This window comes from Conger conger, chromosome 4 (genome assembly GCF_963514075.1).
Source record: "Conger conger chromosome 4, fConCon1.1, whole genome shotgun sequence".
NCBI classification, from domain to species: Eukaryota; Metazoa; Chordata; class Actinopteri; order Anguilliformes; family Congridae; genus Conger; species Conger conger.
The window spans coordinates 6,846,192-6,869,491 of NC_083763.1; the positions used below are offsets into that span (position 1 = coordinate 6,846,192).

General features: G+C 42.1%; 2 protein-coding genes and 1 long non-coding RNA gene across 5 annotated transcripts; 2 read left to right on the forward strand and 1 right to left on the reverse strand.

Moving 5' to 3' along the window:
• The first annotated feature begins 2,156 nt into the window (after positions 1-2,156).
• Positions 2,157-13,658, forward strand: il12rb1 (interleukin 12 receptor subunit beta 1). Of its 3 annotated transcripts, none has more exons than XM_061240852.1 (15): positions 2,157-2,390; positions 2,700-2,826; positions 2,923-3,101; positions 3,428-3,570; positions 4,590-4,623; positions 5,124-5,240; positions 6,064-6,143; positions 7,234-7,450; positions 7,898-8,026; positions 8,232-8,330; positions 9,165-9,314; positions 10,554-10,694; positions 10,956-11,040; positions 11,759-11,837; positions 11,954-13,658. In XM_061240852.1, the coding sequence occupies exons 1-15, from the start codon at positions 2,339-2,341 to the stop codon at positions 12,284-12,286; spliced, it is 1,965 nt and encodes a 654-aa protein (XP_061096836.1). In that variant the 5' UTR covers positions 2,157-2,338; the 3' UTR covers positions 12,287-13,658. The 3 variants fall into 3 exon arrangements, with proteins under 3 accessions (XP_061096836.1, XP_061096837.1, XP_061096838.1); XM_061240853.1 differs by having other exon boundaries at positions 2,939-3,101; XM_061240854.1 differs by lacking the exon at positions 4,590-4,623 and having other exon boundaries at positions 2,939-3,570.
• A 1,096-nt stretch (positions 13,659-14,754) lies between these two features.
• Positions 14,755-17,683, forward strand: LOC133127697 (inhibin beta C chain). Its single transcript, XM_061240775.1, has 2 exons — positions 14,755-15,124; positions 16,480-17,683. Exons 1-2 carry the CDS (start codon positions 14,806-14,808, stop codon positions 17,244-17,246), a joined length of 1,086 nt encoding a protein of 361 aa, XP_061096759.1. The 5' UTR covers positions 14,755-14,805; the 3' UTR covers positions 17,247-17,683.
• A 3,091-nt stretch (positions 17,684-20,774) lies between these two features.
• On the reverse strand, positions 20,775-23,288 carry LOC133127445 (uncharacterized). Its single transcript, XR_009708625.1, has 3 exons — positions 23,147-23,288; positions 22,620-22,957; positions 20,775-22,296 (listed from the first exon to the last, which is right to left on the reverse strand). It is a non-coding gene; the product is annotated as an uncharacterized LOC133127445 (long non-coding RNA).
• Between the last annotated feature and the right edge of the window lie 12 nt (positions 23,289-23,300).

Consider the following 23,300-nt stretch of genomic DNA (forward strand, 5'->3'; position numbering starts at 1 on the left):
TCCGGACACTGTAAAATGAACGAAACAATGGCATTGGTGTGCACACCAGTTAATCTGCCTGAACACAAGGCCTCTTTTCTAAGAACTGTCAGAGATAGTTTTTTGCCACCCTGCCCTTCGGGGGGAAACAAGAATAGCCTTTCACATCAAAGTGAAATGAAAGAATGCCCTGGAATTACTTGTACAATTTAGCCGTTAAAATCGAAATAACCTGCAAAACTGTATGAGGGAAAAGGCTGGCTGTCAAATCTGAGTGGAGCCTGTGAGGACGTAATGTGTCAAATGTGTTTCCTCAGTTTCTCATGTGTGATTATCTCATGACCTGCAGATATTCTGTTCATGTATGCAAAATATATATATATATATAATGGGTAAAATATTTAGGTGTTAGAAGACAAAATGGCTGTTTCGTTGTTCCATCCAGACTGAAAAAAAGTGGCACATTTGTGTGGCAGCACGGATGGTGCAGTGGGTAGCACTGCTGCCTCACAGCACTGGGTAGCACTGCCGCCTCACAGCAAGGAGGTCCTGGGTTTGAATCCTAGGCGGCCGGGGCCTCTCTGTGCGGAGTATGCATGTTCTCCCCGTGTTTGTGTGGGTTTCCTCCGGGTACTCTGGTTTCCTCCTACAGTCCAAAGACATACAGGTTAGACTGATTGGAGAGTCTAAATCGCCCATGGGTATGAGTGTGTGAGTGAATGGTGTGTGTGCCCTGCGATGGACTGGCTACCTGTCCAGGGTGTATTCCTGCCTTTCGCCCAATGTGTGCTGGGATAGGCTCCAGCCCCCCTGCGACCCTGTTCAGGATAAGTGGGTTAGGATAATGAATGAATTAATGACTCCAGAGACTGGGGGTCACCTGTGTCACCACGTTGTGGCCTGTAGCACTGCAGCAAATGGTAAATGGTAAATGGTTGGCATTTATATAGCGCCTTTATCCAAAGCGCTGTACAATTGATGCTTCTCCATTCACCCATTCATACACACACTCACACACTCACACACCAACGGCGATTGGCTGCCCTGCAAAGCGCTGACCAGCTCGTCAGGAGCATTCGGGGGTTAGGTTAGGTGTCTTGCTCAGGGACACTTCGACACAGCCCGGGCGGGGATCGAACCGGCAACCCTCCGACTGCCAGACGACTGCTCTTACTGCCTGAGCCATGTCACCCCGCCATGCAGCAGTAACCTGCAGCCAATTCCGGGCATGTCAGGTCATACAGAATTTACCACAGAGAAAGAACTCATGGTCTGAGATGAAGTAAGAAGTAAACAGACTGTGTCTTTCATTTGCAGTGGGTTTAAAATGTTTTGTGTTGGGACAGGAGCTGTGTCAGAGTATTGTTTGCAGTGAGAGTGCAATGATTCTGGGGTGAAAGTAGGTTGAAAGATACAGAATAGATGGCTGTGTGAGAATGTGTGTGTTGTTGCAGATGAATCAACTCTAGAAATGCGTTTACACAGTACATGTGTAGGTGTTTTGCAGAAATGAAGAACAAAACCTGGACTGAAGCCAGCAGAGTGCAGCTTTCTAGTTTCAGGGTCAGAAAAGTTACTCCAATTGTATTGTCATAGACTGTAAACAAGGTCTAGTGGAAAAATTAGATACTACGTTTGTGCCTTCATTTCTGAACTAGCAAAATGACCCTCGATCCAAAATAGGCACAGGAATCATTTTCTACTCTGTAATTTTGAGGAACTCTAATGATTTTGAGTTTGGGGAAATGGCAGAACACAGTTTACGGATGTAATTAAGGGTGGATAGTTTCGGGGATTAAATCCTGTTTCCTACAAATAGCTCCTCTTCATTGAAACAACATGCTTTCAAAAGTGCTTCTGTTGCTACCATTTTCTCCTCTAATAATTCCCTACTATTAAAAAAGGAAGGAAATGTTTTTTGGACATTAGAGTCACACATGATTGAATTCACGTTGTGTGGGTGTTTTCTGTGACCTGGTTAGAGAGGCAGGAAGCCCATTCACAGACCTCTCCATCCCTTCTATGTTCAGTTTAACCTACACCCCTGCAGTACAGCGAAGCCCTCCCCCCACCACTCAACACTGTTCCCTCCCCCGAGTGAGCTGTGTGGTTTGTGGTTGTATCGACACTTGGTATGCTCTATACCTGAGAAAGAACGAAAACACATTGACGTTATCTGACATAGAAAGGTTTCACTTACAAGAAGGGCAACTGAAACAGTCGCAGAGCAGCGACTTCTGTCCCTTGTCTCACCAGCCAAACGGACTTCCATCGAGCCGTCAGAAGGTTTACACGCAAAGGACCTTTTCCCACAATATCTTCTCCAAGGGAGGGCTGCTTGTGGGATGAAGTGCTTGTCATGATGCTTGTCAGGATGGTTGTCATGATGATCTTGGCAGTTGTAGTGGATGGTATGAGATCGCTTTCAGTCAGACAGATAAACTCACTTACAAATGTGGGACAGCCTGAGAGAATTATTCTTTTACCATTAAAGTTTTTTTCCTCTTCTCAAACATGCCACAGGTATAGTCTTCGAGCACTCTGCTGGAAGATAATATCATCACTGTGTTACATTCAGGAGATTATCTGTTGCAAGTAATTGAGGAAAAACCTTTAACTTAAAGTCGGTCTGCCGTGCAACAGTCACGTTTTATATGACATAGTATTATGCTGCGCCTACATTTTAAATTCACTGCTAAATTGTCTTGTCGTTTCCTAAGGAGCAACGGTTGAGGCCCCCAGTGATCTGAAGTGCTACAAGAAGACCACGGACTGGGACAACGACTTTACATGCACTTGGAAACCTGGGGCCTCTGGCAGCAAGCCCAACTACACACTTAATTATTGGTGAGTTAACTGCCGACCCAGGCCTCTCTCACAGTAAGTCATAAACCTGTGCTGTACAACAATTATGCCAGTTCCAAAAAATTAATGCCACCTTAGTACTTTTGATATGCAGATAAAGAACTACGTATGCAAGCATGTCGACGCCGGACAGAAACGTTCGGTCGTTCTGCTCATTGAGGATTTATGGAACAGCCGATACTGCATGTGGGTGGATGCTAATGCCAATGGCTCCAAACACAGCTCAGCCAATTTCTCTATGGTTCTCCAGGATCAAGGTAAGTGCTTCCCCTTGTAAACCAAGGCGTTTTTTTTCGTTAAATTGGGCGCACCCACTGGATGTATGAGTGACATAAGATGTCAGAGATATGAATCGATGATGTGGACATAATATCTTTATATGCAAAGGTAACAGTTGTCAGATATACAGTATGCAACTTTTTTTTAATGACTCCAGAGAGCTATCAATAGTAAACAGGCTATTCTATTTTTAGGATTATTGGGATATTTAGGACGTTTGAACCTGTAGGAGATGTTTTAGTGGGAGGAAGTTTCTGTGTTTGTGTACTTTGTGTTTTCTACAGTTTTAATATGTTGTCTACAGTTCAGTATGATGCTCCCCATATGGAGAGGATTTCACGGTCGTTGGGAAACCTGACTCTGCTCTGGAGGAACCCTCCAAAGGAAAACGAGCCTGTTATTAATGAAATACAGTTCAGAGGAAGGGGGGAACAATCGTGGCAGAGTGTAAGAACCAATAACAATGTGTTTTTAGTTTAGACATATATGCCAAGTAGCGGCATAGCCTTTCTTGTGCTAGTGGTATTCACATGGTTGCTTTATAACCTTCCTGTGCTGGCATAGGTCACATCTGTTGGTTACCAACTGCCACCTACCAACTGCCACCCAACTGGTACCTTTATTAGATTCACAACTTCGCTACTCGTCCCAAAACAACTACTCCTCCCAAAATGTAGTCTTTTACCTTTCACGTCCTATGTATCCCAGCTGGTCCCAGACTTAGCATCTCCTGCTGTATATTTAAAGGTGCAATAGGCAAGATGTTCGCGTTAAAGACCATTGTAAATCCCTTCCTGTCATTGAAAAAGGCTCACTGACATGTCGACTCACCCTCTGCCTGTGTTTATACTCCATAAATTCGGGTTTCAAAATATACAGTTGACAGGCCGACACTCTGTACCAAAACATTGTATAACTGTACAATAATCCAAGCTCATTGGTTGAAAATTGGTTCTAATTGCCACAGCCAATGGCGTTCCAACGTCAGTGCATTTACAGAGAAGACGGAGGGTTAGCAGTGTTGTGTTTTGAAGGTGTTTCTTGCTACTATTCCACTCTTGACGAGTCCGAAATTACCTATTGTACCTACGTGCTTCTATATGAATATGTGTATAGCTATCACATTGTACCTAAAATGGAATATACTGTAATTATTAAATAAAATACAGCTCCAGCAACTCTCAACAACATAATAGGTATAGCTATGTATTTCCAAACAACTAGCATGCATTTGTCAGCAGTTCATTTGGATTTGTCTTTTGTTAGGGTTTAGCACTTCTTCTTGCCCAGGTTTGATGCACTTATTTTTAAGTTTTTCTGGATAAATGCTTAAATGCGAATGTGAATGTTACATAAGTGGAACAACTATATAGTCGGTTCAGCTGCATATGTTAAATGGTTCTAGGGAAGCCTAGAACAGATTATTATTTTTTATATATGCTTTTATGTCATTGCTGTTGTTACAGAAATCATTGAAAACAAGTGGTGAAAATAAACTAGGTCTGTATTTTTTTCCTTCTATTCAATATTTTATTTTAGCTCTCATTAAGAGCAATGAACAATTTTCAGCACTTGAAAGAAACTTGCATTTGCTGTCACATATATCTCCATGCTATTTAAATATACTATTGTGGAGCTTTATACTAAAATGATAAAATCTTTTTTTCCTTTATGTTACTTTTGATAATGATTATGAAACTGATAACTTCACCAAACTTGTGCAAAATTATACCAAAATAGTTTCACGCTAGTCTGTCAGAGCTTGACAAAATGCGGTCAAATATTTAGGTCACTGAAAATAGAGTGCGAGAAACTAGCAATCTACTATGAACAAAAAAAGGTATAAATACTGTGTAGGGTAAACCGTAGTACATTATGTGACATGTCTAATGTAATAACAAGTAAACATGTTTGTCGAGGTCACCATAGCACATTTCGGAACATCCATGGGCTAACTGGTTGGTGGTGCTGGTTGAAAATGAATCCTTTTCTTTCCGCAGAGGAACACACTCTGAGAATCGAGAAAAGTACAGTTTATAAGATGCGAGTTAGACGCAGGGCTAACATCACAAACCTGCTATGGAGTGCTTGGAGTAAGACCTATAAAGTACCCACTGGTGAGTGAGTGTCTTTAGCGCCGTCCTGTCATTCTTACTCTGGAGAGCACACGAGCATATACCCCATAAATGGTAAATGGTTGGCATTTATATAGCGCCTTTATCCAAAGCACTGTACAATTGATGCTTCTCATTCACCCATTCATACACACACTCACACACCAACGGCGATTGGCTACCATGCAAGGCACCGACCAGCTCATCAGGAGCATTTAAGGGTTAGGTGTCTTGCTCAGGGACACTTCGACACAGCCCGGGCGGGGGATCGAACCGGCAAACCCTCCGACTGCCAGACGACTGCTCTTACTGCCTGAGCCATGTCGCCATGTCGCCCCATCACTGATGCAGTGATGCAGTGATGCAGTGATGCACTGATGCAGTATGCAAGTCTCTTTTTTCAAACGGTTTTTTGATTGCTCATACATAGGCTGTATGGACTTCTGGTCCCTTTGTACTTGGACCCCTAATAATAATAATAATAATAATAATAATAATAATAATAATAATACCAATATACTGCATCTCCTGTTTTTAGACCTTGTACATTTTTTTAAATGTATTTATTTATGTATTGGTTTATTTGACAGGGACAATGTGGAGCACATTATAACAGTGTTGCATGTAGGGTTTCTAGCAGAGGCTAATTTGCGGCCCCTGTCCCTGGTCAGGCTTTCGAAAAAAAATTAAAGGCTCAATGGAAATGTTACAGAAATTACACAATCAACAGTTACATCATACAACAATTACGTCACATTGACCATTATATCACATATGTGTGTGTTCTCTGGTGGCATAGCCTGCATATCTTCCTCTCCTGTTGCAGAAATCCGTAAGCAGCCGGAGGTTAAGTGGAAAGTTGGGGAGCTGAAGAGTGGTGTACGCCTGCTGACTCTGAACTGGACGGTAAGTAAAAAAATCCAGTCAGCCTCTGGAGATACGCCAGTCCTGCTCAGAACCACAGCTCGGTGATGGGACAGAAAACGGTGTTCCTGTGATGACTGTGGCATGCAGCATTGAGAATGTGGAAGAGAATAGAAATTAACAGAGCTCTTGCAGCAACAACTTTCACTCAATCCTGATGATTTTCACTTAATTTCAAACTGTAATGGCCTGGCGCTCCCTTAACCCCAGTGGCGATGTAGTTCGGTTAATTCTTTTTTTTAAACCACAGAATACCATCAATCTCCTCATGCTCCTTAAATGCCATTTGGCAAACATCAAGCGGGCTGTTATATGCCCTTTACTGTTATATGCCCTTTACTCAAGAGTAGCACCCATCTACCATCTATTATTCAATTCCTTGGGCCTCATGGCTTGATTTTTGTCTTGACATGCGGTGTGAATTGTTGGACCTTAAATAAACAGACTTTATAGACGATGTCCAATCAATTTGCCACAGGTGAACCACAATAATGCCTGATTCTGAGTATTGTCTGTTAGTTTTATCTGTTATTCTTGTATATATATATATATATATTTTCATAATTATGCCTGGTTTTCTGTTTACATTCATATTCATAGCACTCGTCTTCCCCTGTGATGTCTGTGTCTTTATATAGTTCTGCACCCGAGTCACTTCCCTGTCTGCGTGATTCACTATTCTCCATTCATGTTTGTAGATAGCACTAATCTACTAAGAACTACTAACATAGATTTTGTACAGTACTAAATTGTATTAACACACTAATTGTCTGTCTAACTAACTGACAGTCACTAGTTTTGGGTAATTGTAATTTAATCATGTAAACTAACAGACTAACTCTAGCTCTACTTCGATACTGCTCTATAACTCGCCTCCCTGTTCTATCTCTAATTGCTTGCCTTGATTCAGCGTTCAAGGCATGTAGTGTTCACACCTGCTCTCCCCTATCACTACGTTCCTTAAACTCTGCGCAACTCTGTTCCGTAACTGCATGTATAGTTGAAAAAGGATGTTGTTGTTGGCATATACATTACATTGTGGTGTGTCACTTCATATTATGTGGTCCACCAGGCACCATCAGAGGAGGAGTCCGTGGGAGGGGTGAAGTACATACTGTCCCTTGTTATTATGCCGTGTAAGCCAGAAGAACCTAAGACCATCCACATGAACACTACAGAGTACAGACTGAATGTGACCGCCTCTGCTGTTGATGTGACCATCCTGGCTATGAACAATGTAGGGCAGTCACCAAAGCATACCATCAGCATCCCAGCCCTGCACCTCGAAAGTAAGCGCAATCAATGTGTGTGTGTGTGTGTATGTGTGCATGTGTGTGTGTGTGCACGTATGTGTGTGCGTATATGTGCGCGCACACGTGCCTGTGTGTGTGCGTGTGCTTGTATTCTATTTGTGCATGTGATTGTGTATGTGCATGTGTAATGCGTGTGTGTGCGAGCATATGTGTGTGTGTGTGTGTGTGCGTGCGTGTACAGTATGTGTGCATGCATATGTGTATTTGTGCGCACATGTAGGTGTGTGCGTGCATGTACAGTACTTGTGCATGCATATGTGTGTGTGTGTGTGCGTGTATGTGTGCGCGCATGTGTGTGTGTGCGTGCGTGTACAGTATGTGTGCATGCATATGTGTATGTGTGCGTGTATGTGTGCACATGTGTGTGTGTGTCTATGTGTCTTTTAGAGACTAAATTGAAATCTTTTTTGCCCATCTCCTCAGACTGTCCAAAAGACCAGGATGAGCATGTGACGAAAGAAAGTTGTGTGGAGTGGTATGAGCTGACAGGGAACACCAGGACAGGTCCTGTCAATCACAAAACCAATGGAAATATCAGCCAAATAGCGGAAGGTGAGGAGCTAGCATTCAGGACCTGAATTGAAATTGTTTGGTTTAAAAAAAACAAAAAATGTTTTGGCTGTATTGCTAAACAAAATATTTTGTAAAATATATCATCTGTAAAATATTAAGTGCTGCACTTGGACATGATGAAAGTAATGTTGAAGTAGACTCATTCATGGTGTCTCCGCTAAAGCCTGGTGTGTATTTTATTCAGGCCTGAAAGACTTTGTGCGCTATCATTACTTTGTGCACATTAAAAAAGGGAAGGACCCACAGACAATATCAATGTGCCCCTTTTACAAGACAGAGGGAGGTAAGTGTATAGACCTATTATTATTATTATTATTATTATTATTATTATTATATACGTTATTTAAACTGGATACCATCGTAGGTCAAGACATTAAAATGAAAAGAAAACATGACAATGACAGACCTCTTTTTGTGATGGTTGTGTGATGAACAAAGCTACACAACAAGAATAAAGTACAAAACGAAATACACTGACGCAGTGACTACACAGTAGAGAGATACAATTGATGAAAATAACATTGTGCATGCAATGCACATGCACATGAACATGTAAAAATCAACAGAACAATTAAGCTACTAATAATCATATTATAAGAACAATATTAATCAATGGAATATACACTAACTTTATTAGGTATTTATGATTTTTTTTTTAATTATTCTTTTTTCTACTTATTGGTCTTCTGCTGGTCTACTGCTGTAGCCCATACACTTTCAGTGTCGGTGCGTTCTGCATGCCACTGTTGTAACACGTGGTTATTTCAGTTACTGTTACCTTCCTGTCAACTTGAATGAGTCATCCTCTGACCTTTCTCATTAAAAAGGTGTTTTTTTCCTACAGAATTCAAGAAAGCAAATGTTTCGCCATTTTCTGTAAACTGAGATAATATCCAAGATATTCAAACCACCCCATTTGGGACCAACAATCAATCCAGTCAAAATTACTTTCATCACATTTCTTCTCATATTTGGCCTGAACAACAGCTGAACCTCTTGCCCATGAGTTTCTGCCATATGGTTGGCTGATTTTGATATTTGCATTAACAAGCTGGTGTACAGGTCTGCCTAACATAGTGGTCACTGAGTGTATCATTTACAGTGCATTTTATTTCAGTACCTAAACAGGGACCTCCAAATGTGACTACTGTTGATGTAACACATAATTCTGTCCTGGTGTCATGGCAACCTATTCCAATAACACATCTGCAAGGATTTCTGAAGAATTATGTCATTTACATCACAGGAGGGAATCACACAGACGTAGGTAAGGTTGTTCTGTTCGGGTTTTTCAGCTTTTCATGCCTATATGATACTTGATGAGTTTTTGTTACACCATCATATTATTTTGTAGAATAATTTTTAATTTATCAGACAGGCATATTTTGTAAATTTGATGTATTTGCTTGTTAATTAATTTATTGAAGAAGTGAGCTCTAGGTATTTGGAATTTTTATTTTATGTTACATTTAATGGTTATTTTGGTATGTACAGTATTTTATGTTTGCTGTTAGTGGGATGGTGAAATTACCCTCTGGGGATGAATAAAGTATATTCTGTCCAAATTAGGATTTTACAACATGGAAAATTAGTATCAGCAGTTTTGTTACTTTGTTACTGCCACGGGTTCCAGGAAATGGGTTTGCTGAAGTAACCCAAATGAAAGCATTTATGTAACTGAGTTCTGTACGCACAGTGTTTTCAAGTTAGTTTTAAACTACACGACAGCAATATAGCTCAGTTCCATCATTGATTTACAGTAATTAGCTCTTCTGGGGGGCACAAACAAGTGCTTTGAACAAATAAATCAGCTAAATTGAGATGTTTGGACTGAACTGATATTTACAACCCTGCTTAAAAAAACAGCTGAAGCCAGGTTTCGAAACATTTGGTAGCTGGTTAATCGGGTGAGACCAGCTCCATACTCAACATAGTTTCACCCGCTCAAGCTAGGTTTTGAAACAGCTGTTAGCTGGTAATTTTAAGATGGATTTTACACCAGGGAAAACAATATGTTGAATGAACAACTGCATATTAGCAAATCAATGTACATGCAACTGCACATTTATTTCACAAAGAATATGTCAGATCTAACATGGAGATATCAGATTGAGAGCTCGGTGGTTATGAGCAGTACTAGCCAGCACACTGAGCCAGTGACTGCATGTGGGAGTCCATTTTGCCTTCTGGTTTAAAGTGTCTATTCCATCGAGGTAGAACAGTCTAAATCCTGCCCTCTGCTGGTGAGTTCCGCTCTCTCCCCCCCCCCTCTCTCTCTCTCTCTCTCTCTCTCTTTCTCTCCCCCTCTTCTCTCTCAAATCTGAATTCAAATGGCTTTATTGGCAGGAATAGAAACCAAGCATTGTTGCTAAAGCACATACAATATATGAAACAGTATACAATGAACAACGTATACCAACACATTCTTATAAAGAATAGAATCATGATAAATATAAATGAATAAATAAATAAATAAATATATATCTGTCTCTCTTCCCTCTCTCAGTGAATGTCTCACAATTTCAAACAAGCTACACTATTCAGAGTCTGACCCCTGGAACCCTTTACACTGTGAATGTTGCTGGGGAGACAACTAAGGGTGTGGGACCAAACACAACACAGGAGATACTGCTGAATCCACAACAAGGTATTGCAGTTGTTTTTTTTCCACCGGGAACTTTCTTGGATCATGGAGCCATTCTTTGTTTGTTTATTAGTGTCCTGATTAGCTAAGCAGTATTGTGCTTGACATTCCTTTGTGTCTAAATCTGTTAGGTAGCCAGATGTTAACTTAGATAACTAGAAGACTATTTTTTTGTTATAGTGGTTATATTTCAAAACTGGTACATGGCTGAGTGACAGTGGCGGAATTATAAAACCTGCATCACCTCCTGTCATCTCAACGCAGGCCTGCTTGGCTTGGACTGGATGATCGTAGGCCTCGTCGCTGGACTCCTGGCCCTCACAGTCTTCTGCAGCTTCGTCGTCAAAAGGTGAGGACAAGAAAACACACAGAGGCCCTGAAGGCCCCCGGCCTCTGCCTCCCCTCCGAGGCTGTCCTTCCAAGGTCTCGAGGATTCAGTCGAGCAGGATAGGCGTTATCTTTCAACGCTCTGTCTCTGTCAAGTGCTGTTACGGAGCTCAGTTTCAGTTGGATGTATGCTGACGTTTCTGCCGTTAGTCTCAGTGGGATCAGAGAGGATACTGTGAGTCAATGCCCGTGGCCCCCAAAGACCAACAGTGACACTGTTGACACTGACCTGTTGAATATTTCTCAAACAACCAATTATTTGAAGAAATTTTTATTTGCAGTTCACAGTTCACAGGAAATTTCCCGACATCCATATTGTTTCATAAGTCGTCTTTCATTACTGGATGTCTGTAAGGCTTATGTCATGACTGGCAATACATAGAAAGCAATACATTAAAGACAGGCAAACAATGCTTAACCAACTAAACCCAAGCTTAAAAAAGTAATTCAGTCAGTGGTTTCTGTTAACAAAAATACCTGAAAACATCGCTCTCCGGCATGCTGTTAACAGTGCCTGTCTATTGTCACAAGGCATTTACAAATGCAAAGGCTGCTGCTGTCTAAAATTAGATGGGTGGGGTGGCAGTGTGGGTGTGACTTGAGCGTGTACTCTGTGAAAAAGCGCCTTTGAAATGAACTTCAAGTAAAGCTTTTCCTTGCATACCCGTCCATCCCAACAGACTGAAACACAAGCTGCTACCGGAAATTCCAACTCCCACGATTACCGAAACGCCCGTCAACCGTTTCCGGAGTGACGAGGTAAGACACGTCGCCTGGTCGCTGTATTCAGGTTTGGACGCACATTGTTAAATAGGGCGTCTGAGAGGTTGGCGAGTGGTCGCTAGTCATGTGACGGATTTGCTCTCATGTCACAGGGAGTGTATCCCGTCGGGGAGGAGCTGCATCCTGTCGTCCTGGTTCACGACCTGCCAGGCAAGAGTAGCACCCCTCCCCCCCTCCTAGAGGAGCACCCCCTGCTGGAGGAGTGTGAGACCACCCTGGGCGATGACGAGGGCGAGGAGACGCAGGCCGACCCGGACGCCTTTGAGATCAGTCTCCCGCTCAGTTCTGATTACAAGCGGCAGGTCCTGTCCGCTCCGGAGATAACAGAGCTCAGCCAGGAACAGGTCGACTGTGAGGTCACTTCCCCCGTCTACAGGAAGGGGCTGGTCTTAGAGAACACTCCGGAGATCAACACGCAGCTATAGCCCACACGTCTGGGCACAGCCACAGAGGAGCTCGCCAAGAAGTGTGTCTGAAAACGATATGCAATGATTGGTCTCCCTGCTGAAAAAAAAACCCAGATCAAACTAGGTTTTGAAACAGCTGGTAGCTGGTTTATCAGTTCAGACCAACTCCATGCTCAACATGGTTTGTCCAGCTCAAGCTATGTTTTGAAACAGCTGGTAGCTGGTATATCAAGTTGGTCTTAGCTGGATTTTACACCAGGACTGTCACTCATATGCCCTGCAAGCAAGCCACAGATATGATCAGTGTGTCAGGTATTTATCCTAATAATGCCACAGAGAGGATTAGCTGTGTGTTTACAATAAATGTAGGTAGCCTGTTCAGGAATAGAGGGGAATTTTCTGTTTTCTGTTCTGCGGTTTTTCAAGATATAAACCAAACTTCATTACCACTGGGGTTAAGCACAGCCGCAAACAAGTCGAGTGTGAAGCCAGCCCCTTGTTCGTTGTCTCATTTGCTCTGCAGACATCAGAGAGAAACTGAAAAAGTCCCTCAAAATTCAGATTCAGCTTTATTGTAGGGTTGTTTTAACACTTTTAAGAGGGCAGGAAATGGCAAGTCAAGCAAGATCAAACAGAAAGAAAAAGAAAAGGAAGAATTGCTGACATGGACAGACAGACGGAAATTTTAACTTCTTTGTGTGGGTTGCAAAATACTAGCATATAGTATATTGAATATATTGACACTCTATAATTGGAATATTTTTTTGTTATTATAGAGGGTGCCACTAGAGGGACCTGCACATTACTGTCGATTTAGTTGAACTGAAAAAGAAAAAGTTTTCAGTTTCGTGTTTCTCACATAGCACATGTGACACCCTATAATATTATCGTTCCACAGTAAGGGACGCAGTGCGGCAGTGTGGTCACCAGAGTCCACTTTCACTTCTGTTTGTGTCTGACCTATGCTGCTGGCATTCTCCCGTCAGTATTTATTCCTCATTTAGTCACATTCAGTGCTTTCTGTATAATCTCACAAAGTGTTTGTCAACTTTAGTCACGCCCCTTTCATCACAATAAGAACAGATTTTTACACAAAGTTTTAAGTTTTACACAAGCTTTTATAAAGATGACTCAGCTAAAAATGAAACATTTCAAACATTTCGACTGGATTACAAGTGGATTACAACAGGCTTGACCTTTTATTGTACTGGTACACTGTAAACTGTTGAGTCATTCAATTTCTTAATATTGTAACAACATATTGTGTCTGTGTGTGTGTGCGTGCGTGCGCACGTGTGCAATTGTAAGGACATTTTAAATGTATCTTTTTAAATATATATATTTTTTGTGGCCTTGGGATATGATTAATAAATACCAATAACCTGGGAAATGAAGACTCCATTAGTTATCCATTTCTATTAACTGTACGCATGTGACTCTCACTTAGAATTTTAGAATTCTCCTTCCAGCCCAGAAATATTGCAGTCGTACAAATAAACTTGTGAATTTGCTTGAACAGACACAGGATAACAGCTGCCTGCTTAAAAATTTGCTGCGCTCCTGTCATGCTCAGCTGAAAACTATCGTCGTCCCACCCTCAGCCGCTCTTCAGAGGGTGTGGCACAGGGCATAGCGTGCGTGTGATCGTACAATTGGCCACAAATGCCAAAAAAAAAAACAGCGGCTCCTTTTCATAAAGCTGACAGTGTTTGCTTAAGATGATTATTCAGCCGTGTCATTTTACACTGGTGAAGAAGGGCAATGCACTGCTCTCCAAAGTTGAGTCATACTTGAACTCCTTGCATGACTTCTGCTTGTAAGTCCACAGGGCATGTGATCACTTTTCTATAGGTGCCTCAATGTGAGGCAAGAGGTGTTATTCCGGACTTCATCGACATGTTTGCCACATCACAGAATTTTTCAGACAAAGGTCAAGAAATGTTCATGTAATACGAAACCTTTGAATTATAACTGACGCTAACTGACACTTTTAAGTTTGTGTCAATACGCTGTTTATAGGGCACTAAATATATGTGTGAAGTTTTACACAAAAATACTGTTAAAAAGTATGTCACAGTACAAAATGTAAAGGGTTGTGCTTGGAGCCCATAAACTTTGGTATGTTTGAAGTTAAATATCTCAAAACCACTCAATGTGAACTCAATGATTCTGTTTTGTTATGTGTTGTTTATCAACACATCGAGTTGAAACTATTTTGAGCTATCGTTATACTAATCTCCAAAAGTCGGCTGACATGAAAACGGCATTGGGAAACATGTACGGAACAACTGTTTTGTATGAGGGCCCTTATCATTTGTTCTAAGAATACTTTTTACTGGAGGATATTCACTGAAGGCAGCCGGACCATTGCAAAAGGAGGTGTTGGCGCTGGAGATTACACTGAGAGGCGTGGCCAGACAGGGCTCCAGTATAAATGAAAGCGAGCTCCTGGAATTTCATTCATAACATTGAAACGCACGCACACACACACGAGTGTCGACACGAGCGGCTCCTACAGCCCCTCCCGTAAACACATAATGAGGAGCTGCAGCGGTGCGATGCGTCTCCTCCGTTGGGCTCTCCTGCTGTCCTGCTACCTGGGCAGAGCGGGGGCCCGGGCGCCCCTGAGCCGGGGCGAGAGCGGCCTGTGGGCGGAGGCGGTCAAGAAGGGAATCCTGGAATCTCTGGGGATGGACGGACCGCCGGCGTTCCGCGTGGAGCCTCCCCAGGAGGAGCTGAGGAGGATGCACCTCCTGTACCAGAGGGAGGTTCAGGAGCTGCGGAGGAACCGCAGCCAGACCGCGGAGACCCAGCGCTCTGTCACCAGAACCTCCACAGTGCGGTTACCAGCGCAGGGTGAGTAACCCAACGACTTAAACTTTATTCATTATTTATTCATCAAATTGAATGAACTCTGGGTCAACGCCACCGAGCCAAGCTTGATGTCCCATTCCAGCTTTCCCCGTTACGACAGAGGTGCGCTGCATTATGATGTCTATAAAAAATATAATCTGAGGAGCTTGTGGGACAAGTGTCTTAGAAGACACCTTTACCCTCACCCGAAATCATGCCGCTCACTGCCCTGGCGGTGAGGTGGCGTGTGACGACAGAGGGAGGGCGACGTAATCTGGGTGAACTTTGGATCTGCGTTTCGCGTTCACTCATCAGGAAACCGGAATCTTCCGCTCCATACGGTGTGTCTCCTGCCGTAAAATTCCACTAGCAGAAGTGCACTCGCACGTTACACACGGGCTCGAAACGTCCGGGTGACTGTGGCTGATAACCCCCGCGGTTGAGAATGAAGACATGCCGTACTGCACATCACCGGCTTTTTATCAAAACTGATAAAAAAACTAGTCCTTCTTCAGGACTACTCTTAATATTTCATACAATTTTATGTATATTTTTAAATATACCCATCTTTAATTTCCAAACTCAGATTATATTAGGGCGGCCTGTAGCGTAGTGGTTAAGGTAAATGACTGGGACACACAAGGTCGGTGGTTCTAATCCCGGTGTAGCCACAATAAGATCCGCACAGCTGTTGGGCCCTTGAGCAAGGCCCTTAACCCTGCATTGCTCCAGGGGAGGATTGTCTCCTGCTTAGTCTAATCAACTGTAGTCGGTCTGGATAAGAGCAACTGCCAAATGCCAATAATGTAATGTAATATTACCGCTGTTGTATTTCTTCATTTTATAAAGCCCTTGAACATTCTTCCTTGGCTCTGTCACCCTTATATCTAGCTGTTTCACTGTTTCTGTCCAAGTACTGTAACATATGCTGGTTTAGTCCTGTGTAATCTTTGTCCGGTATTTGATAATATTTGTTTAATTGTATCATTGTTTCTCTTGTTGTGTTTCCATTCTTGCATTGACCTGAAGCAACCTTCAGTCATCCACATTAACAAATAAAATGCATTCTTCTTCTTCTACTTCTTCTTCTTCTTCTTATTATTATTATTATTATTAGTAGCATATTGACAGTATTTTCATACCAATATTATTACTTGTACTGAATGCATTCATTCATACATTCATAACACATTCATGAAATCGATCAAATAAATAAAATGAACCAATAGTCATTATCATCATAATAATCATGCGCATAATTATAAGATCTTGTTCAAGAGTACAGAGTAGGATGTAAATTTGAAACAGTTTGAGGCTGGATAGACAAGATGACCTTATGATATATTTTCTCCTCACAGTCCAGTACCTTGGAAACCAGCAGTTCCGGGCCATCTTCCACAAGACACATCGCCTCAGGAAGGAGATTACTCTGGTTCACGCCAAGCTGAAACTTCACAGACATTTTCTGGACAAACACCCGCCTGGCCGGCCTGTATCTCGGCAAGAGTTCCAAGTCAAAATACATCAGTCGACCAACATGACTTCCCAGGAGCCATTGCAGAAAGATGGCCCTGTTTTGACCAAAGTCTTAGATTCGAACGGCTTGACGCTTGATATTCACCCCACTGTGGAAAACTGGAGAGCAAGTACGGAGGATGGCCTAGTGCTGGAAGTAGAGCTCGGTACGGGAAGAGAGGGAGTGATTTATCCGGAGGGCGTTCCCGAGCTGGTTCTGGAAATGGAAGTGGCCGAACGCCGAACGTCGGGAAAGCGGAGGAAACGCAGACGGGCGGCGGTCAGGGAGGACTGCGAGGGGGAGGACAGGTGCTGCCGAAAGTCCCGGAGCGTCTCCTTCAAGGACGTGGGCTGGTCCGACTGGGTGGTGGCGCCCGAGGGCTACACCATGCACTTCTGCGACGGCGCGTGTCCCAGTAACTACCGGCCGGCCAGCATGCACACGCAGGTGAAGTCCAGGCTGCACCGCCTGACGAAGGGAGCCACTCCGCGGCCCTGCTGCGTGCCGGCCTCCTACGAGCCCATGGTGCTCCTGCACTACGACAGCCAGGGGGCGCTGACGCTCACCGCGTTCAACGACATGATCGTCAGCCGCTGCCACTGCGCCTGAGTCCCGCGCCGTCAGTCGGCCAGGACAAAAACGCGGCGCGCAACTCGCGGCAAAACAAGGGGGCCGTTTCCTTTACGCCGGAAAGGACTGAAAACACTTGGGTAACATGGGTATACATTATGAGTAGCCTTGAACCTGGACCCTGAGTGAAATGACGCACGGGGGAAAAGCGGCTTGTGAACTTACTTTGTTGGCAAGGTAATGCTCACGTCATTGCGTACAGTGGTGCTGTACCTCAGAGTGCTTTCTTTATGTGTGAAAGGGTATTTTCCCAAGGCAGATAACTAAACCTGAATTTACTTTATTTGAATAATAACTACAGCAGTGAATAAGAAAGTAAACCCAAAATTTGTATTTTGCTTTATTCTTTTAAATACAGCAAACATGAAATGTAACTATTATTATTTCATAAGTTATTGGATATTTATTGAGAAGTGTACTGTACATTTGTGTTATTTATTGATTCAAGTTGTCAAGTATGTATCATGTGCATTTTAAATTAAACATCCATCTATTCATATTGAATAAATTCATATTATTGAAATTGAAATTAATTCATATTATATTCTGAAAAATAAAATCCAGTGAATCTTCTTTTAAAATATTTTCAGCATTTTTTCAGTCATATCAATCCACATCCTCCAACAGTGACCTGTAGGCAGCCTACCTTACAAGTTGAAACATTATAACTAATTAGTTAAAGACGTGGTATTCTGGCCTGGTATACTTTGAACTGTCCAGTTCCAGGATGAAGTGAATACTACTTTGCTTACCACAAGGCTAAATAATCCTGTGCTTTACATGCAGCTAGCTTTGCCCAGTGACACATGACAGCTACTCCATTGCAAATGAGTTGTTACATTAGCTGAAGCTACTGTGACTGATGCCACAAGATGACCATGTTTGGTATTATGTCAAGTGAAACTGCCTTTAGGTAGCTAGGCAAAAAGGTAGCTTTTCCAGTACTCTGAAGTTTGTTGGACACAAAGCATGTCACTCTTAATTGTTATTTTGTGCTACTTTCTAGATTACTGTCCACATTTCCATATTTGAACAGTAGAACAGTGCTGTTTTAACTTATTAAACACTGCATTAGACAAAATGAACTTTTTAAACAAAGCAGGAAGTATTTAACAGGGTGGTATGATTTGAACGCACTGCCCATAAACCATTTTAAACATACATTCTGACATACGTTGACAGAAAGGTGTGCCAGGAGGATGTTGGCTCTCTGAACTGCTTTTAGCACTAGCAAAACCCTGAACCAAGACTTTGAGGGGTGAAAAATCAACATTTTTACATAAATACATAGGTTAACCCCAGCTCAGGTTTTACCTGGGTATACGCTAGTAGTCAGCTAGAAAACATCAGCCAAATGTAACCAGGTTTTCACCTGAATGCCTATGCCATATTTCCTTGGCTTTTCACCAGAAAAATGCCAGCTTGTTTGCCATTACCAAGAGCTATAAACTAATGACGTTTAGTTTGCTTATAAAAACCATGGGAATAACTCATTATTTACCATTCTTTGGTAAGTAAATATCAGTTGATACTGATATATTACATTTTATATGGAATTAAGGTTATGTCATCCAAGCAATATTTTTATTATTAGTTCCTCTGCCTCTAGGCATACCACTTATGTGGGTCATCCCAGAATGACCTCATTCATTTGGATACAGCACTCAGAATGCACTGAGCACAAACTCATGAAAATGTCCAATTAAGATTATACAGATCCACAAGAGCCAAAGAGCCAAATAAGTCCAATAAAAATAATTAAAAATTAATAAAATAAAAAAACAGCAATAACAGCAGCTGTCTCCGATGCAAGCTAGATGTTTCACATACACACAGAATGTCTTTTAGAATCACATTATCTCAGAGGAACTTAATATCCAGTACACATTTTTGAGAGGAAAGTCTTGTATACCAAAAATGGTATAAACACACTTTTCACAATCTCAGGACCCCTGCCAATAATGCAAACATGTAAATAATGGGGTGACATTGGCTCAGACTGTAAGAGCAGTCGTCTGGCAGTCAGAGGGTTGCTGGTTCAATTCCGCCCTGGGTGTGTCCAAGTGTCCTTGCGCAAGACACCTTACCCCTAAAAAATAAAATTTAAATGCTCCTGACGAGCTGGTCGGTGTCTGGTATGGCAGCCGATCACCGTTGGCGTGTGTGAGTATGAAAGGGCGACTGAGAAACATCAATTGTACAGCGCTTTGGATAAAGGTGCCATATAAATGCCAACCGTTTACCATTCAATGATCATATTGAACAATATGAAGGCACAATTAATTTATTAAGTCTTTGAGAAACTGAAAAACGTGGGAGAATTTTCTCAGTGAAAACGCATTCTTATGCAGAGCCACGGGGATGCTTCTCGCTCAGGGCCTCCGGTGTCTTTTCCGGGACTGCAGAGATTAGATAAGCAGTCCAGGCACCACAGTTTCTGAAAGTGAAACGCTGATGGTTTCCTCATCTGCGGATCCAAGGCGGCTGTTTCCTTATACGAACTGGAACGGCCGGCCAACATTTTTTGCATGTCTGACCATGCATTCTCGCTCCCATTCTTCCTGTTTCTCTATACTGTACTGTCTGCTGAAAAAAAAAAAAACTCTAAATATCTTGTGCTCTGTAAGTAACTATGAGGCCTTGCTGGGCGATGGAGGATCGACCCACAAGAGATGAAGCTTTGTTTGGAGTAGGGAGGAGATCTGGTGAATCATATGGATGATGTTTCTCGTGGTACCTACAAAACCTTTGTTGTGAGACCGACTTTTTCTTGCCAGGTCATTGTGGAATGTGTGCAATTGGGTGGTTGGGATGACTGCGACAAAGCAGTTGGAAAAACCTACTGAACGCATTTTACTTGCTTTAAATGAAGGTGGCGAGATTTGCATGGGGCTGGACTGAAATTCCGTGTTTTAGAAAATATTTTTGCCTGTAATTTCACATGAATTTCTATTTTTACGCTCATGAAGACACACTCAAGAATGGGAAGAGGCCTCCGTGACAGCAGGGACACCCTGTCCTTGAGGAAGCCTCTGTTTGTCAAAATGAGCTGACAATTACTCTGAGGAAAGTGTTTTGAGCCAAGTCTCACTTCTTTCTCTAATTTTACTGCGCTGTGAATGAAAAGGCGTTGCACTGCTCTACTTTCACAAATATATGTTCCCATTTGCCTGTCTTTCAGATTGGTTTAGATTGGACAGCATTTGATTATTTTTCAACAATTTAGAATTGTTTCCCGTTGCACATAGTATACAGTGCAGCGAGAGACCATAAGGTTCCGATATAGTAAAATATTGCCTACGTACAATTTCTGGGAAGGGAGCTGCCAGATACTGTGTATAATTCTGACATGATGGATCAAATCTATTCTCATATGTACAATAATAACCCATGATCAGATCTGAGGAAGTCCTAAACAACTTACTGGAAAATGAGAAGCCAAAAGAAGGCTGTCAGCATATCCAAACCAGGCCATATCTTCTGAAAAAAAACACCATCACGTGAATATAGCTTCAGTGTGAGTTTGTTTAATTAATTGAATGACTTATTAAGTGGTTAAATATTTTTTACAAAATTGGAAAGTAGAGAGGCACTTGGTAATGCATAAAATATGACATCCTTGGCATTTCACAGTCCGGATACCATTTCTTCCATGTAAGAAAGCTAGTCGCGACACAAGTTTCATTCCAATAAACATACAGTATAACTGCCATTTTCTGTTATAGTGCTGATAGACAGATACAACATGGGTTATCCAGTAACCTGTAATACACCTGCTGGTGGCACAGGAAATTAAAGACTTAATTATTTCCAACTTTCCAACTTTCAGTAGCTGGAAATAATGAGATGTACAAACTTTAAACTGAAGAAACCAACTTTTAAGCAACAAGGTCTAATTCTCTGACTTTAAAACAAACAAAAAACATCAAACCTAAGCTACACCACCACAGATACACTCAGTGAGCAATTTATTAGGTAGGCCTGTACACCAGCTTGTTAATGCACATATTTAATCAGCCAATCATGTGGCAGCAACTAAATGCGTAAAAGCATGCAGACATTGGTCAAGAGGTTCAGCTGTTGTTCGGAAGAAAAGTCTGAATGGGGAAGAAATGTGATCTAAGTGACCATGGAATGATTGTTGGTCAGAGTGGGTGGTTTGAGTATCTCAGAAACTGCTGATCACCTGGGATTTTCACGTACAGCAGTCTCTAGAGTTTGCAGAGAATGATGCGAAAAAAATCCAGTGAGCAGCAATTTTGCGTTGTTAATGAGAGAAGTCCTAGGAGAAGGACCAGACTGGTCAAAGCTGACAGGAAGGTGACAGTAGTGCAAAAAACCATGAATTACAACAGCGGTATGCAGAAGAGCACCTCTGAACACGCAACACATCAAACCTCTAAGTGGATAGGCCACAGCAGCAGAAGACCAATAATTCTAAAACCTAAGTCTAATAAGTACCTAATAAAGTGCTCACTGGGTGTATAGAATTCTCACCATATGGCCCTAAAACCAAGTGCATTTTTTAAGTATGGAACAGCAATACCCAACATGGAATACAGTATGGAATCTTACATTATAGAACATTGTTTTACAGCACAGGTGTCAAACTCCAGTCCTGGAGGGCCGCAGTGTCCACTGATTTTTGGGCTGTTCTGGGCACCCATGGTTCATTCAAGTCATTGATTGGTTAAAGTATCCACCCGCTTTGTTCTCAAGGCCAATAATTGGCAGCTGATTGAAAGGAAACCACAAAAACCTGCGGCCCCCTGGGAATTCAGTTTGAAACCCCTGTTTTACAGTATGGAATATAAAACCAACAGTTTTGTAGTACATGCCACTCGCAGCAGCTTATTTACAAAACGTCTACTGAATGAAACCCTATGACATGTCCGGCATCACATACTCATCATCATAGCTGCGGTCAGGCTGTTGGAAAGACGGAAAGAGAGACGGATCGTTGTTGTAAATCGCATCATCCTGAGGATCACACTCCAGGTAGACATCTTCAACCTGAGAGTTTCCTCTGCTGAAAAAATGAAAAAATAATATTCTGTGAATAGATCGCTCTGCATCCTCAAAAGTCCTCATTCATCCAGATCCAATGCATTCGCAATCACAGGTGTCAACTTTTGGGAAATGATGTGCGAGTAGAATACATATTCAGTTATAGGAATCGGTTAAAAAGAAAGAAACTCATGCGAGTAAGCAATGGGTGTTTCGGCAGGAAATTACACAAGACTGGCAAATTCAAAATTACGCAGTCAAACAATGTATGCGATTACTCTGTGTGGCATTAATACATCCTATTAAGCCATTTTCACGAACACAGCAGACTTCAAATATACGCACCTGTGTGTACTCGTGGAGTTGCGTTGTTGGTCTTGTGCCAGAGCTTGACCTTTGCTTTGGAAGTTCTCGTAAACAGGGTCTTGCGGAGTTGATGGAGGTCTCACAATTGAAGCAATATATCGTGGATTGGCTGTATTGTGAACAGGGTCCTCTGTGATCTTTTGTTCTGTAGGCTGAGAACACTTTGCAGATCTATATCGCCGAATACACAACACTGCGATCACCACTACCACTACCACTATTACCAAGGCTAGAGGGAGGCCCAGACTTAATTCAAGGTTACTGCTTGGAGTGATGTCGGGTGCTTGGGTTCCTGTTGTAGTGCTCATATCGATAACCTGTAAATATGTAAATAATGTGTAAATACATTTTGATAACTTAGGAAATATAACAGATTCATCAGTGATGACAAACAGTTCCATTGAAATGCAGGGTTAAAAACCAAAACCAAAACAACATAATATTATCTGTCCGACAGTTAAAAGTAAGATAATTGATAAGAGTATCATATGTAAATACATGCCTACCTGCAGCTAGGCAAGATGAACCCAAAGCCAAAATTGCGTCTACTTAATGATTCCTTCTAGAAAACCTGTGGAGCCAGTATGATCTGTGTATATGGACGGATGGCAAAAAATGCAAGGTCTCCTTTGGGTTCCTCTTTCTGTGTTAGTGTGTTGT